The sequence below is a fragment of the Punctularia strigosozonata genome, assembly GCF_000264995.1.
Source record: "Punctularia strigosozonata HHB-11173 SS5 unplaced genomic scaffold PUNSTscaffold_1, whole genome shotgun sequence".
In the NCBI taxonomy this organism is placed as follows: Eukaryota; Fungi; Basidiomycota; class Agaricomycetes; order Corticiales; family Punctulariaceae; genus Punctularia; species Punctularia strigosozonata.
In genome coordinates, this window is record NW_006767433.1 from 4,360,011 (window position 1) to 4,376,777 (window position 16,767).

Consider the following 16,767-nt stretch of genomic DNA (forward strand, 5'->3'; position numbering starts at 1 on the left):
TCCCGGGACCTTCTGTTCCTTCTTTCCTCGCTATGTCGCGCACTCTCAATGGACTCTGCATCGCATTCATATGCTTACAGTTTAGTGGACTAATATCATGTCGATCACTACTATATCGGACCCTTCTTGGAATATACAAGACCGCTATCATATTCGACGATCAATACCGTTGAAGAAGCAATACAAATACATGAAATCCTGTTTGTTCCGAGGGTGTTAAGTTATACGCATTAAGCGCCTCCAGCTGTTGCCACCTTCTCCTTTATCAGATCTACGACCGCCGGTTCCTCTACGGTGGAAAGGTCTCCGAGTTGGTCGCCCTCCCCGGAGACGATCTTACGCATGATGCGGCGCATGATCTGCGGAATACGGGGTGAATATCATAGACACGAAAGAAGGGACATGTTTTTCTGTACCTTGCCGCTACGCGTCTTAGGTAACGCGCTGACGATGTAGATTTTCTTGGGCGCCGCGAAAGGACCGATGGTCTTGCGGATTTGGAGTGTGAGCTCCTTGAGGAGGGCAGACTCGTTACCCGGGTCGTATTCGAACTCGGGCTTGAGGGTGACGAAGGCGTAGACGGCTTGGCCGGTGAGCTCGTCCGATGCGCCGATGACTGTGGGTGATCACACGTGAGCCGATGCCGACCGACGAAGGGGATGAGCTGCGCAGACCTGCCGTCTCTGCGACACCCTTGTGCATGATGAGTGCGGACTCGATTTCGGCGGTAGATAGTCGATGGCCGGAGACGTTGATAACGTCTAGGCGGGTCACGTATCATGAGCGTGGCAGTGGAATGCTGGCTTGCATGCGGCTTACCGTCGACGCGACCCTTGATCCAGATGTAGCCGTGTTCATCGCGGACTGCACCGTCACCGGTATAGAAGACGCCAGGGTACGGCTTGAAGATGTTAGCATTGTAGTCAATATAAAGACAGCGCGACATACCTTCATGTACGTTTCCAAATACCTCTGGTGGTCACCGAAGATCGTCCTCGCAATCGATGGCCAAGGGGTCTTGAGCACCAGCACGCCCTCGACGTTGTCCTCTGTAAGCTCCTTGCCGGTTTGCGTATCGAGGATGGCGGGCTCGATACCGAAGAACGGCACCGTCGCCGCACCGGGCTTGGTCTCGATGGCGCCAGGGAAGGGCGTGACGACGATGGAGCCCGTCTCAGTCTGCCAGAAGGTGTCGACAATGGCGCATTGGCCGCGCCCAACGTGTTCATTGTACCAATGCCACGCCTCCGGGTTGATCGGCTCGCCGACGCTGCCCAGCACGCGGAGACTGCCGAGGTCGAACTCCTTGACATGATGCTCACCGAGACGGCGAAGGAGACGGATCGCGGTCGGTGCCGAGTAGAATTGGGTGATCTTGTGCTTGTCAACGGTCTCCCAGTAGCGGGCAGGGGTAGGGTATACAGGCGTGGGCTCGAAGACGCAGGTGGCAACGCCGTTGAGGAGGGGTCCGTAGACGACGTAGGTGTGGCCGGTGATCCAACCAATGTCGGCCATGCAGGCGAATCGGTCGTCGGGGTGGACGTCGAAGACATACTTGACGGTGAGTGCGGCGCCGAGGAGGTAGCCGCCGGTCGTGTGCACCACACCCTTGGGCTTGCCGGTGCTACCGGAGGTCTGGAAAGAGTGTAAGAAGTCATTGTTGAACAAGGTGAGCTTACGCTCACGTAGAGGATGAAAAGAGGGTCTTCGGAGGCCATGACCTCGGGAGGGCAGTAGTTGGGGACTGGGGAGTCGCAGTGAGCGCCATCTCCATTTGCAAGCAAGAGTTTCCAGTACCTTTCGCGATCTCCTCGTGCCACCACTTGTCCCGTCCGGGCGTGAACGGCACATCGGCGCCGGTGCGCTTCAGAACAAGGACATGCTCGACCTCCGGGCACTCCTTGAGTGCGGCGTCAACGATCATCTTCGTCGCTACGGTCTTGCCCCCACGCTTTCCCTCGTCGCTGGTTATCACCACACGGCTTCGGCAGTCAACGACGCGATCCCGTAGAGACTCGGTTGAGAAGCCAGCAAAGACGACAGAGTGGATGGCACCGATACGGGCGCAGGCGAGGAAAGCGGCGACGGATTGCCATGTCATGGGCAGGTAGATGGATACGGTGTCGCCCTTCTTGACGCCGAGCGACTTGAGCACGTTCGCGACCGAGCAGACTTCGCGCAAGAGTTCGCCATAGGAGACGAGCCTGCCTTCGCCCGGCTCGTCTGCCTCCCAAATAATCGCGGTCTGGCGGAATGTTCAGTTCATGCTGGGTCTCTGTGCGAGTTCGGCTGACCTTGTCGGGGTGCTTGAACGCCCATCGGTCGACGCAGTTGTAGGACGCGTTCAGGCCGCCCTCGGGAAACCAGACGATGTCGCCCGTCTCAAATCCACCGGCCCGGACTGTCCGGAAGGGGCGATCCCAATACAGCATCTCGTGTGCCATCTGTGGCGGTCGCGGGAAGCATCTCATCAGCCTATCAAACGCGTCCCGTCGTCCGGGAAGCGCGCACCTTAGACCACCACTTGTCCGACTCATGTCCGACCGTCTGGTTGTGCGCCTGAAACAGCGACTGTCAGCGCCCTCCCCCTCGACGGCGCGTCCAGAGAGCCTCTCACCTCGCGATAGGCGTGAATATGGGGCCCGATGTGCGGGACCTTGTGCCCGTTCTTCAGTCGGGGCGCGACCGGGAACATCTTCTGGGCTTCCGCTTCGGCCATGCTTGCTTCGAGGCTGGGAAGACGAAAGGAAGGCGCGCGTCAGAGCGAACTGGGAGAGAATCAGAGGGAAGGCGGGCCCGGAAGGATGCGTGCGCTCGCAGAATGCTTTAAGTAGCCCAAGAACGAATACGCAGCGGACGGTGGGAGATCACGCGGGCGCGGACAACCCCCGCGAGATCGGAGGAAGGATTCAATTACAGTGTAATGCGGGGTTGCGGAGAATCACGGGCGTGGCGGCGAGATTCGAGAGGCGGCTTGTCCCGTCTGTGCTCACCTCGCTTTGTCGCCCATCGTGCTGGCCGCGCGTACGAGTAGGTTGACGACTTGCTGGAGGAGCTTGAAGAGCTGAGGGAATATGTTTATGCGGGACGATCTCGCAATAATCGCCCCAACGAGATAGGACGGCGCGTCCACCGTGGAAATCGTGGGGTACACGAGATCAAGCTGTTGCGTCGGCGCTAGACCACTTTGGGGTTTGCCCTGCCGCCACAAGATCGTCGGGAGTCCGCGAGCCCCTAAGGTTTCTAGGAGCGTTCGAGTGCTTGGAGCTCACGCTAAGGGGGTCTTTATATGTCGTTCCACCGCCGTTACGAATCCCTTTACATGGGAAAAGGCTCCCACTCTATCACCGCCAGTAATAACGCACCAATGGGTCGCTATCCGGTTGTGGAATAGGCTTTGAAGCATGTGAGACCCGGAAGCCCAGATTTTGGTAGCGCCCTCGCGATGCCGTGTGCGCATCCCAGGCGTAGCAGCAAAGCCTCGAACAATCGCAGCGCGCTCTGGCACGTCTTTGCGTAGATGCCATCACTCCTACGTGCTCAACGCGCCCACAGGCGAGCGGCTTATTACATGTAGAAATTGTAATAAAATATACGGCCATCGTCGGTGCCTCCTCGCCTGCCAACGGACCGCATCCCGTCGCGCATCCGCGTCTCGCAAAAATCACGAACAACCTGGCTCACTCGCAAGCGGCCGTCCGTCTACCATCCCGCCTGGTCCCGTTCGCCCATCCGCGCACCCACTCGCGGAGATGTTATTGAGCATCATCGGACAGGGAAGACCCAATCGAATTCGAAGCCGAAGCGGGCAGCGGAAGGCCAATCCGAAGCGCCCAATCGCGCCGACGCGCGCTGGGTTGACCCGCCCCCCGCCGCCGCGGCACCAGATCGGCCTGCCCCACCGCTTCGGCCGCTTGCGGGGTAAGCGTGGCTGTGTAGGCTTCCTTTTGTCGTCACGAAACGCGAGGTGTGGTATTGGTATGTAGTCATGTCATTACTGATTATTGCAGGTAAATCGTAGTGTATCCTTCGTCTATATAGTCAAGTGCCAGTTCAGCGGCGATTGCTAGAGAGACCAGAATCCTTCCAAGTCACCATCGACGGCGATCGCCACTTCTTGGCCATACAAAGCAGCTGGGAAGCGGAGTATGTCAAGCTTAGACCCTTCCCAGGAGGAAAGCGCATTCACCCGAGCTCTCGACGCATCTCTTCCCATGGTGGCAGATCCATGAGCTCCGGCAAGTCCTCCCAAAGCTTCCTTCGCTCCTCCTCAAACATCGCCCCTCGCTCCGCATGCACTTCGCACAGGCCCCTACAAACCTCTGGCCCATGAACGGATTCCAGACCATCCGGAAGAGCTCGTCATCGAGCGACTCATCTTCGGAACGAACGGTACCCTCGGTCGCCTCGGCGCACGCGTCCGGATTATGACATAGCCCCAGGGCGATGGGATCGTCGAAGCATCGGGCGACACGCTCCTCCAACGTCTTGGCGAGCCGCTGCGCGGCGTCGGGTAGCTTGAGAAACCGACGGGGCGCAACGGCCGGGTGCACCGCGAGGTGCGTCTTGGCCGAGTACGTGGGAGCAGCAGCGCGGGCAGAATGCTGTAGTGGCCGAACGTGTAGGCGAGCGAGACCATTTCCTGTGCGTCGGATCCGAGCATCCTGAAAAAAGACCGTAGGCCCTGCGTCGGCGTCCTTTGTCAAGCTCACGACGTCATACTCTGGCGGCGTTGTTGGCAGTGCGGCAGCGAGGCGTGGTGCATAGCTGCGGTACGTGGCAGTCGTGTCCCAGAGCCAAGAGAGGTACTGTATCCAGAGAGTCTGCTAGGCTATAGTCGGCGTATATAGCCGCAACAAGAACTGGGTGCTCACGTTGGCCAATTGGTTCTCCCCTCCGATAGCATGGAGCACATGGCGTCCATATCGCTCTGTGGACGCAGCACAAAGACCGTTCCGGTATACACTTCGGTCATTGGTGGATGCGTTAAGAGTGTGTTATATGGTGTATAGCCTGGTATGTTTTTCTAGTACCAATTCGGCGTCTTGCGCTGGGGTGGATGTCAACGAACGGTTGCGAGGTGGTAACACCAATCTTCGGCTGCACACCGATAGATACCATTTGTGTTGATCGCAAAGTCACTGATGCCTTTGAGACGCATGAACTTGGAGGCCACGACTGCATTGTGTCTCTTTGTACGAGTTCCTGCATTACTGCTTCGCGCTTGAGGTGGCCCATTGCCGCTTTTCAACGGCGTAAGACAACTTCGCTTGCGTAGATATTCCGTTGTCTTGCTGTTCGCCACGCCTTCAGGGATCCACCCGGCAGAAGACAAACGAAATGGTTATACATAGAGGACAACACGCCAACTCGAGCGCCGCGGCGGCTCGCCAAACTCCACTCTCGGTGGCGGTGCAACAAACCGAAGACGATCAATCTTGATTCTTCATCTTCAGCGACCTTTTTATTAGGTGGAGGTTTCTTTTCAATCCAGTGCGCTCACTCGCGTTCGTGACTACACTCTACGGTTTTGATCAGCCAACGACGCGTTTGCAGAGGCCTTATGGCTCTCGACTCTGTACATAAGCCTCGTCCGAGCTTCCAATTCATCCCATCAAATGGCAACCGGCCTCTGGAAACTCAAAGCCCATTAAAGCCCCGTTTGGGTCGAGTGACGCTTTCTCGCCCAGGGTCAAACTCGGTATCTCTTGAAACACCTAATCTCTTGACTACTACCTCTCGGGGCTTGATACCACATCTATCACGCGACCATGTCGGATTGACGAAGGCCATCCGATGGACGCACATACCCTTTGAATCATTGTACGTCCGTTCCTGCTACACGGGGAACAATGTTACATACATCTCGTCCCAGCCTAGACCGCACACCACCGGTACCCACTTTGCAAAGCGGAACGACCCCTTTGCACACATTCCTGGGATATGCCCCCGAACAGAGTATATTGAGCATGTCGCTTCGGGATCCGGCAGATGACAGAGAGATGCCCCCGAATGGCCACGATTTTGTCTCTGCCTACTGTATTCGTGGCGTAAAGAAGGTACGAGACCTCCGATGCACCTCGTCCGTCTTCGGATTCTTCTGATGCATCCTCCACATCAGGTATCCCCTCAGCTATATCGCTCCTTGGTACTCTCAACGAAACCGGACTTGGTAGTTGCTCTGTCGGATACGCCCTTTACACCCCACCCTCATTCGCAAAAGCGTCTCACCAAAAGCATCGAGCGGAGCCTGGCCTGGATTTCGGGTTTAATCGGTCAGCCACCACCCGCGGCGCCCCAGGATCCTACCAATGCTCCTTTGGCGACGACGACGGGAGCCCTTGCGGCGTCTCCACTAGCACCGGAGCTTGGCAGTCCTGCACATCAACTCAACGTACTGGTTCACATGGCCGGTGGGACCGCCCTTCCGGCTCGGCAAGCGTTTAGCGAAGGGTTGGTGGAGATGTTATTCGGCCCAGAGCACGAAGCCATCAAGCCATATCAGCGGCTGAGTGACGGCGTTTGCGGGTTCAAATTCGATCTGGCCCCCTTGCGGAATGCATTGCTCGCCGAGAAAGGTAATAGCATTGCTACGGAAGACGGCACGGCCACTCAAGGCTCTGGACCCTCGTCGAGGAAGGCAAAACAAGACAGTGCTGTGGTTACGCAACATGCCAGGCTGCTGGCCATGAAATCAGATCCAAGCATAGCGATCCCCACGTCAGCGCTCGTTCCCCTGCTGCGCGCCTCCCTCGGACCACTCGTCGAGGACCAATTGACCCCACGTTCGGCGCCTGCCAATCGCGACAAGATCCGCATTGCAAACACCGCCAAGGGACCACACGAGATGCTTCAGCTTATAGCGGAAGTCGGTATCGACCTCTTTGACGCGCGCTGGGCTCAACGTGCGGCCGATATCGGGGTCGCGCTGGACTACGTCTTCCCTGCCCCGGCCTCGACGGATGCGAAGAAGCACGGACCCGCTGTGAGAACTGGCGGAAAGCGCGACCTCGGGCATAACCTGTACAGTCCGGCGTACGCGCACGATTTCGGACGCCTTTCCGCGGAATTCGCGGATGGATTGAGCGCATCGGGTTCTGCAGACGGAGATATCAAGGTCTGCCCGTGCGCTTCTTGCTCCCCAGTGTCCGATCCGGCGGGGCCCATCGTCCACAGCCGCGTTGACAGTGAACGTGGTGCCGCGGCGCGATCTTCGCCACCGTCGTTCGATCCGCCGTTCTCCCGGGCGTACATACACCACCTCTTGCACACGCATGAGATGTCTTCGCACGCGCTGTTGGTGATGCATAATCTTGCGGTGATGGACGAGTTCTTTCGGGGCGTTCGAAACGTCATTGCACGTTCGCCGTCCTCTGATGTTGCCGACTTTATTTCCGAGGTTGAGCGTTTTGGTGAATTCTACGACGAAGAGATGACGGTGTTTGAGGAGGCGAGAAGCGCGTGGCGCGAGGTGGAGCTTGCGAGAGGACGAGGACGTTTAGCAAGAGAGCGCGAGAAGGAAAAGCAGGAAGAGGCAACTGTTGGAACCGTTGTCAACTTTGAATGAAGAACAACGTTCTCTCCTCCACGAAAGCGCGCCAAGTGACCGTCCACGCCTGTGACGATGTCATTGGTGATGAATGCACGTTATGGTCGCCTATGTTGACAGAACCGAAACTCGCGGTCTCCGGCGAGCGTATTCCGCGAGGAGCCGATTGTTCCTGTCTCCGATTGCGATGCTATGATGTTGAAAAGGTTAGGCGTGCCCTCGTGCTCCCGTCTTGGTTTCGGGCAGCGCAGAACGAAGCAAAACACTGAAGCGAATGGTCCCTTGCCGTTGCAGCGGTTGACAGTTATACGGTAGTTGAGAGCATCTCTGTGGCATTCTCCCTTTAGCTTGTAATGCATATCTTCAATTGTCGGAGTAAACTACTTGCGGAGGTCAACCCAACCAGGCAGGCAGAGCCAATTCGTCCCATGTCGATTGCCAGGCATCTTGATGAACGTTTCCCATTGTATGCAGGTAGTCAAGGCAGAGTGGCAGTAACCACCGCTCGCTGATTATCTTCCAAGGTAAATGCAGGATTGGGTAGAATGTTCTGTCTGGCTGGAACCAACGCGCAAACTCCGCATCTCGGCGTGCCCTACAGAATCCGGGAGTGTGACAGCTTGGTCGCAGGCGTTGAAACAACGCAGGATGCATGCGAATTGGGCTTGTTTCAACCTACGCGATGCTTCCAAAAAGATCGACACTTGTTGTTGCTAGGCTCTAGAAGCTTCGTAGGTAGCCAAAAGCTGTCGCTCACAAAGAAGAGAGCCGGTATGATGCTGTAAATGCGACGCTGGATCGCAAATCCGGCAAACTCACATTCCTGATCATCGTTAACCGGTCCGTTGTCATCGGGTACGGTGTCGAGATCGAGCAACGATATTGGATAAGCTGCTGAAAGGCGACGTATAGCCTGTTGACGAAAAAAAGAATCTCGTACTTGGAGCCAATGTTCATAAGCGCTACAACGGACTTGAAGGACCAGGGAGCATCAGTAGGGTAATATCTAAGAAAGAAAGCATACCGATAAGTGGTTCATCCTGTCTATCCGAATGGTGTACCGAAGAGGACTTACAGGTCATAGTCATAACAAGCCTTCATAGCCCAAGCCAGGTTTTCCGGATCGTCGTGTAGTGAGACTACTGGGCAGCCCTCGATCATCTGCTCCGCGTCCGTCGGTTGAAACAAAATGAACATGTCGCGGAAGACCGGCGATCTAGCAGAGAGCACGCCCCAATGCACTCTAGAGAGGATCTTCCATTGCGCCGACGGGATGATAGATTCCCGTCTTCGTGAACGAGGGATGTCTGAGTGAATCTCCGACGGCGGCTCCTGGGACGAGGTCGAGGCAGACGTCATATTGACCCGGCTGGGTGCAGCCAGTGGTGTGTTCGCAATTGCTATCACCGACGAAGGATGCGTGTTGATTATCAGCTCGCAGTCCGTGGCTTTATGACTAGATCATATGGGTAGCGAGGGCCATCCACTGGAGCCCTTCGGACATAGTTGGCCCACGCCGCGCCTTGGTTGGATTACTTCGGTATTTCTGGCCTCCTTGAACGGAATAGGATCTGTCAAGCTTGGTGTCCGTGCCTCATCGCGCAGGGACATGGGGGTTTCGACTTCAACCAGATCGAGAAACGCGCTTCCACGTGATTTGCAATGCCTGAGGCGCGGAAGGGCGCGGAGCGGCAGACTTAGCGACCGCATTTATCGAACGCAGCATGGAGACACTTCTCCAGATGCATAGGCCAAAGAAAGCGACCTGCAAACGCGGATGATCTGCACGCCAAGTAGACGCCGAAGATCTTATCCAACTTTCGCTGAAGAATTGTGCCTTAGACTCCGCGTAACTTACTTGCTGTACACACTTTGCGCACGACTTACTTGATTTTTGCGTCTAGTGGTTTTCTACACCGGCGGCCATTGATAATTGTATCATGGACTCTGACGAGATGACGATATTCTACGGCTTTCTGGCAAGTTGGCTGCTCCTAGTGCCGGGCCAGCGAAAGACTTGTCAACTGCTTCACCCGGTTCTGTTGGCTGGTCGACCAAGACTGTATGCCAACGTTCTGAACGCTTCTTCGTGACGTAGTCATGCACAAGCACCCTGGACGAAGCCCCAGTTCGTATATTCGTACGGCGAAGTAATAGGTGTCCATCAAAACACGCGCTCCCGGTGATATATGGCGATAAAGCATTGGATGTTCGATCGCTCGGTGGAGACGTCGGCGATGGCGCGGATCTCCATAAAAAGCATCATCCCTTCCCTTCCGGGACAAGTCATCGGTGCCCGGCCTCCTTCGATGTCCGGGGGAAGCCGAGTTTGATTACAGGTATGCGGTGATACTTGCTACCACCGCATGAGGCTGTCTGCTCTTGGGATGCTCGTCTTGCGCGATCCGATTGCTAATACAGTACTTGCTCGTCGGAGCCGGATGCCATGGCCGACTGACCTCCACCCGTCAACGGGCGGCAAGCAAAGGTGTCAATGCGCCTGTCCGATGAGCGGCGTTCTCGTCTCTGGTCGACGAGTATAAGAGCTCCCTTCTTGACATGATAATCCTCACCAGACCCAGCTTCCTCTCTTACATCAGACTAGTTAGCGTCTCACTCACTTGACCGTCAATCGTCACAATGCTCTCTACTCGCATCCTCTCTCTCGCTCTCTTCTTCCTCGCCTTCGGGCTCGTCGCTCTCGCCAAGCCTGTCGCTCGTGCTTCCGGCTCTTCGACCCCTAGCGATGTTCAGAGTATCGTCAACGAGCTTAGCAGCAAGGTCAAGCCTCTGATCCACCAGATCGGTCAGTTGCTGCCCGCTAAGGATACATACCTGGACCTAACTCTTCTACCCAAGCTGCCTTGGGTAGCCCCGCCAGCCCGGCCTCGGCTAGCCAGGTCGCCCCCTACGTTCAGCAGATCACCAACGCCATCAACTCCGCGTCGACCGCCATGAACCAAACGACCCCTTACACCGGCGCCGCCAGCGGCTCCGATAGCGCCGTCCTCGGTGAGCTGGGTCAAACTATCTCTACCCTCGTTGGCGTAAGTCGCGCTCAATTACCAGACTCGCACTGTTTGACACCTTATCCCAACCATAGGATCTGGTCACCACCCTCGACGACGTCCTAGGTGGCAAGGTCGGTCCTCTTCAGGATCTTCTCGCCAACTTGGACGCTGCCGTCAACGACCTACTCCACGTTCTCGGCAACATCCTTGCCCCTGTCTTGGCGCTCGTCGATGAAGTGTGAGATCAAATTTTCCTTTACATTCTGGCATACAGTGTTGAGGTCATTTGATTAGGCTCGCTGGTCTCGGCGGCCTCCTCGAGCGCCTCAGCTTCACGCTCACTCCTGCTGCCCTTGGCGTCTGAACTGTATTATGTGCCCTGTTATTTGCCAAAAGGACCGCACTTTACTGTCTTCGTTCGACGGTCCTACTTCTTATCCTAGCTAGTTGTGCGGATGCTGACTTTATTCGGACGCGAAATGCTTAATTCCCCATATATCCCCTTCTTTCGGATGCGAAACCACAAGTCAGATCTTGAACAGAAGATTCATCGACAGCACACTCGGCATGGCATGTGCCGAAATGTTCGTAACGCCATGGCTAGGGTGTACAGCAGCAGACGACTCAGCTCGTCTTTTGTTTGCAGAATAGGGATTGAGATTTGCTTCCGACAATAAATTCTTTGCGAGACAGTCTATATCGATCATGCTCTTTTATTCAAATGTTTTTACTTGTTTCCAGCAATATACACATCGCCCCGATATCATGATTCCCCCGAAGATCCGAATGTGCCATGCTTAGAGTGACGCGCCTCCGCAACTGCAGATCGTCTGGCCGGTGATGTACTCGCCCTCATCGGAGACGAGGAACGAAACGAGCTTGGCGACGTCCTCGGGTTCCTGTATCCGCCCCAGCTTGATGTCGCGCTTGACGCGAAGCGCCTTGGCCTCGCCGACCGTGAGCCCTTCGATGCGGGCGAGCTCGGCATCGATGTGATCCCACATAGGGGTGTCGACGATACCGGGACCGTAAGCGTTGACGCGGATGCCGTACTGCGCCCACTCCTTCGCCGCGACTTCGGTGAAGCCGCGCACTGCGAATTTGGTGGCGCCGTAAGGGCCGAGGTTTTCCGCGGTGCGGTACGAAGCGATCGAGCCGGCGCCCAGGATGCGTCCTCCTTCGCCTTGCTTCACCATCTGTCGTGCGGCGGCGATATGTGTGTTCATGAGACCGTGAAGGTTGATGTCCACTTCGTTACGTATCCATCTGCACCGCGCATACCGGGTTAGATGGGGTGATGAGCGTGCATGAGCAATGATGCTACACACTCGGGAGTGCATTCTAGGAGTGGTTTGACCTGGGTGACGCCAGCGTTGGCGACACTAACAAAGAGTGGACCGAGCTTGGACACGGTTTCCTGGATGCCGGCTGCAATCTGATCTGGCTGCTTCACGTCTGCAAAGGTGCGCAGAATAAGCACAAAGAAAATATGGTTCGAGGATGCTACGTTCGAGGCACTGACCGACGTGGACACCAATAGCCTTCCGACCATACCCCTCTATCTCCTTGATGACGTCCTTTACTTTAGGGTCCGCCGGAGGAATATCGCCGATGGCGATGTCGAATCCGTCTCTTGCTAGCCTGGTTGCTATTGCGCGACCGATGCCCTGACCTACATACGTGACAAGCCAACCAATTAGACACTCCAACAGTTTGTGCGATGGGTCGAAGTACATACCTGCACCAGTAACGAACGCTGCTTTGCCAAGGGCTGCTTTAATGGGGGATGCGAAGGACATGCTGGGTCAAGTTGCGGCAGGAGGTAATGTCCGTAAGTGCACATCGTCGCTTGCCGCCCCTCTTGCAATTTATATGTCGGCTACCGGATGTGCGTGCTCGTACGGGGCGCACGGCCCGCCAATGCAGCTCACCCCTGAGCGCGTACCGTGGATCCGGAGTGCTCTACGCTCACGTGATCACATAGACACGTAACCGACTGTTCTAGGCCCTCAGATTCTCTCGATGCCCATCCAAAAGCGGGATCTACGTACCGAGAGGGTATTCCCTTCGTGCAACCGGAGGAGACAAGGAGCTTCATTCTTACATACTGGCCTCCTCAACATGGGACCAGATGTGCACTCGCAAGAGGCCGACAAATCATTCGAAGAACCCATGACTCCCTCGTGCATTCGCCGTTGAACATATTACCTCCCACTTCGACATGACCATGCTGCTTTGATCTTATCCAATGCTAGCGAGACGGATATTAGCCAGCACTGCTCTCCAGTGCTCCATGGCTTTCCGCTCTGCAAGACTTTAGTCTGAAACGACGTCACTCAGACCGCACATGGTTCTGTCTCGGGTGTAGTGCTGCGCTTTGCGAACCCCTGAGCGGAATCACTGTCGCCCGCCCGCTCTTCCCGTGGCCTGACTTATGTTACCCGTGGGACGGCCCGACAATATCTTCCTGTTTCATGCCAAAGGAAGACACGTCTTCGAACATGCCATATGGACGCGCTCGATGGGAAAACCAAGCTTGCGCAGTGAAGTACTTATCAGAAAGGCTGCGATGGTGACACTGGCGCCTTCCTGTCTACACACAGGCCCTTCAACATGCTCGTCCAGTCTTGCTTGGCTCGAGTCGCCGTCTTCCTAGTTAGCATCAGCTTGACATTCGCCGTGGATGGTGCGCGCAGAGCTGCCTCGGACTTTCCGGATTTGTTCGAGGCCAGCGTGGCGGAACTTCAGGCTGGGATGGAGGCGGGGAATTTCACGAGCGTGAATCTGATTACGGTGCGATTATGCTTCGTTCGCTGTCGATGTCGACGGTTGACATGTGCCCTGCGATCTTAGGCGTACTTCAAGCGGATCGATGAAGTCAATCTGCAAGGCGCAACTCTCCGCGCCGTTATTGAGACAAATCCTACCGCATTATTTGAAGCTCAAGTTCTGGACGAGGAGCGTTCCTTCTTTGGCCCTCGAGGACCGCTACATGGCATTCCAGTCTTGCTCAAGGATAATATCGGCACTATCGCAAGCGAAGGTCCGTGCTATATACGCTCAGCTTCTCGAACTGCTTGAACCGACGGAACACCCCAGGTTTGAATACAACTGCGGGATCATTCAGCCTTCTGGGATCTGTCGTCCCACGAGATGCTGGTGTAGTCACGAGGTTACGGAAGGCCGGTGCCGTTATTCTTGGTTCGCAAGATAACCTGCCCGTTGCGCCATCAAAGCTCACCGACCACACGTAGGCAAAGCGAATCTATCCGAATTCGCGCACTTCAGGGGTAATCTGGCATCAGGCTGGTCCGGACGAGGGGGACAATGTAGCGGTGCCTATTTCCCCGCCATCGACCCTTGCGGCTCTTCTTCTGGTTCCGGTGTGGCAGCGAGCATTGGATTGGCCGCTGTTACTCTAGGCGGGTGGTCTTGTTTGTCAGAATACATGGGATCTCATCGCGGTGACATTATATAGGTTCTGAGACGGACGGCAGCATTACTTGCCCGGCTAGCCATAACAACGCTGCAGGCATCAAGCCTACTGTCGGACTAACCTCAAGAAGCCAGGTTGTGCCCATCAGCTCCCACCAGTAAGGATCTTCCCAGCTTCGTATTCCAGCTGCAATCTGATTAGCTATGTAGGGATACCGTTGGTCCTATCACAAGGTCGATAGCGGATGCTGCGGCCGTGCTTAGCGTGATCGCCGGCAAAGACCCTCTGGACAACTTCACGCTCGCTCAACCGGATCCCGTGCCTGACTACACGAAAGCGCTGAACAAATCGGCTCTGGCAGGCGCCCGTATCGGTGTGGTAAGTCGACGGTCGTCGGTTGCAAGCATGCTAGGCTGATCGCACCCCAAGCCTCGGACCGCATTCTTGCGCAATGTGGACAGTGTGCAGATGGCGGCTTTTAACCAGTCGCTGAAAACCATGGCAGCACTTGGTGCTACGATCGTCGATCCCGCTGATCTACCTAGTGCCAACGAAATTAGGGCATCCGATAACGAGACCGAAGTGCTCGATGTTGATTTCAAGGTAATGGGGGATGTGGTATCATCCGCCTGTACAATGCTGACGTTGCATTCGGTACAGATTGAGTTGAACCGGTATTATGAAGGCCTTCTTGAAAACCCTTCTGGAGTTCGGTCGCTCGCCGATCTCATTGCATTTAATGACGCCAACCCAGAATTAGAAGAGCCCGAGGGTTTCACGAGCCAATCGACGTGCGTTTGAAGTGTCCCATTTCAACCGGCCTCGTGTATTCATCTTGATACGTGTAGCTTAATCGAGGCCGAGGCCACAACTGGCATGAACACCGCCTATTTCGCCGCCCTTGCAGCCGACAAGGATCTAGGTGCGACTAGAGGGATAGACGCGGCGCTGAAGCAATTTAACCTTGATGCACTCGTGTTGCCGGCTTCCGTCTCGGTGAGTTTGTCCTTGTAAACCCGCAGTCCGGCGGCTCACTACTGTCGACACAAAGACCACACCGGCAGCGATCGCAGGCTATCCTATTGTAACCGGTGAGTCTCCGAACACTCTGCGAGCGAAATCAAAACCCTCATTCGCACTGTGCGTCCAGTACCCTTGGGTTTCTACCCAGAAGGCACTCCCGTCGTCAACGGATCCGCAGGCCCACTGACCGTGTACCCGACTCCATCCGCACCTTTTGGTCTATCGTTCTTCAGCACGGCCTTCAGCGAGTTCAAGCTCATCGGCTTGGCATATGCGTACGAGCAAGCAACATTGACGAGGTTGAACGGTCCCAAGCCATTCGCTGCCGCAATTCCGCTCACGCAGCTTGGCGACGTCGTACAGTGAGGCATGACTGAGATCTAGGAGTAACAAAACCCCGGTGATGCAGGGGACCTATCCGTGCCGCATGTTTGAGTGACTGTGTCATTAAATATGGTCGTACATTCGATGCAAGCATCACTTCGGGTGCGCTTCAAAGTAGACAGGCATCATAAAGACATGTGTGAGATCAACAGCACCCGCGGAAACAACTTCGAACATCTGGAATGCACATCAGGCAGGTCCTGTATGTGAAGTTGGTTTGATTGCTGCATTGCGAATCATGCTGCCATCGAGCGCTGCCTTGTCCCGTCTCATGTATGGCTTTTGTTTCCAATCATCCACGAAGAAATTCGTCAGGCCACGGAGTTTACCTCGCCCAGCTGCGGTATGGCGAACAAGCTCCTTGGCGATGAATTTGCGACGCTGAAGCGATGCTTTCTCAGGGGCCGTAGTGAATGGTGTGCCCTCGCCTTTGATAGTGGCTATAGGCGGAAGAGAAACCATGCGCCCACGTTCAAGCTGATGAGAAGCAAGAGCATCTGCAGAGCTAACTGCGGTCGGCAGAGTTTGTCGTGTTCGTTGCAGAACGCGTAAGCCGTTATCATCCGCATTCTGTTCCTCTCTGCCGCTTTTAAAGGCCGAATTCGACGTGAATTCGGGGATAGTACGGGAATCAAGCTAGGTTCACGGTCAGTCTTTGCATGTCATAGCGCAAGACAACGTACAGTCAAGCTATCGAGATCATCCATAACGTCGGCAACGTGGCTGTGGCCGTGCTCTGGACCTATCTTGGCCCGCTTGCATTTGCGGCTAAAGGTCGAAGATGACCTGCCTTTCTGGTCATCTTCGCCCAATATCTGTAGAGCGTCCATTGGGGAACGCTTCCTCGCGTGACGTGCATTCGGTGCAGAGATCTGATTCAGATCAATGAAGGGCGGAGGAGCACTTGAACACGAAGCCGATTGCTCGGAGCTGCGAGGTCGTGTAATGGGGTTGCTCCTGATCGTGGCTCGCTGCTCCGATGACTGCGGCGGCACATGAGAAGAGCTGCGTTTGCTGCATCGCTTGCAAGACCAAGTTCGAGAGCCTTCGGCTTTCATATGTTGGAGCAATTCGTCATCATTCATAGGGGGGATGAGGCAGCCTACACGACACGAAGCGCGGTCATGAACGCGACCCTTTAATGCCTTTGTTTCAGCGTGCAATCAGATGCATGCGTAACTCACGGCGGTGCCAATTACGATTGCAGTAAGAGCACGTAAGCTGATACGACGACAGGAATGCGACAACGTCCGCATCGTTCGTCATGTCCGTTGAAGATAGCTCGAGGAAAGGACTTCCGCAACGAGCACATTTAGATGAGCAAGCTGGGCAAAGGGCGGCGTATTCGAACGCAAACTTGTCGC

General features: G+C 55.6%; 5 protein-coding genes across 5 annotated transcripts; 3 read left to right on the forward strand and 2 right to left on the reverse strand.

The window, feature by feature from the left end:
* Nucleotides 1–230: 230 nt before the first annotated feature.
* PUNSTDRAFT_56876 (acetate--CoA ligase) lies at nt 231–2,719 on the reverse strand (the record flags this gene model as incomplete). The annotated part of the gene is made up of 10 exons (XM_007379500.1): nt 231–359; nt 417–616; nt 675–761; nt 820–901; nt 949–1,635; nt 1,686–1,744; nt 1,798–2,245; nt 2,295–2,444; nt 2,512–2,559; nt 2,618–2,719. 10 exons carry the CDS (start codon nt 2,717–2,719, stop codon nt 231–233), a joined length of 1,992 nt encoding a protein of 663 aa, XP_007379562.1.
* Nucleotides 2,720–5,563: 2,844 nt separating this feature from the next.
* Nucleotides 5,564–8,393, forward strand: PUNSTDRAFT_96647 (uncharacterized protein; the record flags this gene model as incomplete). The annotated part of the gene is made up of 4 exons (XM_007379501.1): nt 5,564–5,823; nt 5,876–6,059; nt 6,122–7,876; nt 7,934–8,393. The coding sequence occupies 3 exons, from the start codon at nt 5,564–5,566 to the stop codon at nt 7,565–7,567; spliced, it is 1,890 nt and encodes a 629-aa protein (XP_007379563.1). The 3' UTR covers nt 7,568–7,876; nt 7,934–8,393.
* A 1,796-nt stretch (nt 8,394–10,189) lies between these two features.
* Nucleotides 10,190–10,924, forward strand: PUNSTDRAFT_41789 (uncharacterized protein; the record flags this gene model as incomplete). Its single annotated transcript, XM_007379502.1, has 4 exons — nt 10,190–10,355; nt 10,409–10,596; nt 10,653–10,798; nt 10,855–10,924. The coding sequence occupies 4 exons, from the start codon at nt 10,190–10,192 to the stop codon at nt 10,922–10,924; spliced, it is 570 nt and encodes a 189-aa protein (XP_007379564.1).
* Nucleotides 10,925–11,357: 433 nt separating this feature from the next.
* PUNSTDRAFT_57523 (NAD(P)-binding protein) lies at nt 11,358–12,359 on the reverse strand (the record flags this gene model as incomplete). The annotated part of the gene is given in 4 exon segments (XM_007379503.1): nt 11,358–11,826; nt 11,889–12,063; nt 12,083–12,232; nt 12,299–12,359. 4 exon segments carry the CDS (start codon nt 12,357–12,359, stop codon nt 11,358–11,360), a joined length of 855 nt encoding a protein of 284 aa, XP_007379565.1.
* A 924-nt stretch (nt 12,360–13,283) lies between these two features.
* Nucleotides 13,284–15,476, forward strand: PUNSTDRAFT_118078 (amidase signature enzyme). The gene is made up of 11 exons (XM_007379504.1): nt 13,284–13,353; nt 13,414–13,603; nt 13,660–13,761; nt 13,815–13,982; nt 14,039–14,153; nt 14,206–14,374; nt 14,426–14,599; nt 14,657–14,787; nt 14,845–14,992; nt 15,048–15,087; nt 15,147–15,476. The coding sequence occupies exons 1-11, from the start codon at nt 13,315–13,317 to the stop codon at nt 15,383–15,385; spliced, it is 1,515 nt and encodes a 504-aa protein (XP_007379566.1). The 5' UTR covers nt 13,284–13,314; the 3' UTR covers nt 15,386–15,476.
* Nucleotides 15,477–16,767: the final 1,291 nt, after the last annotated feature.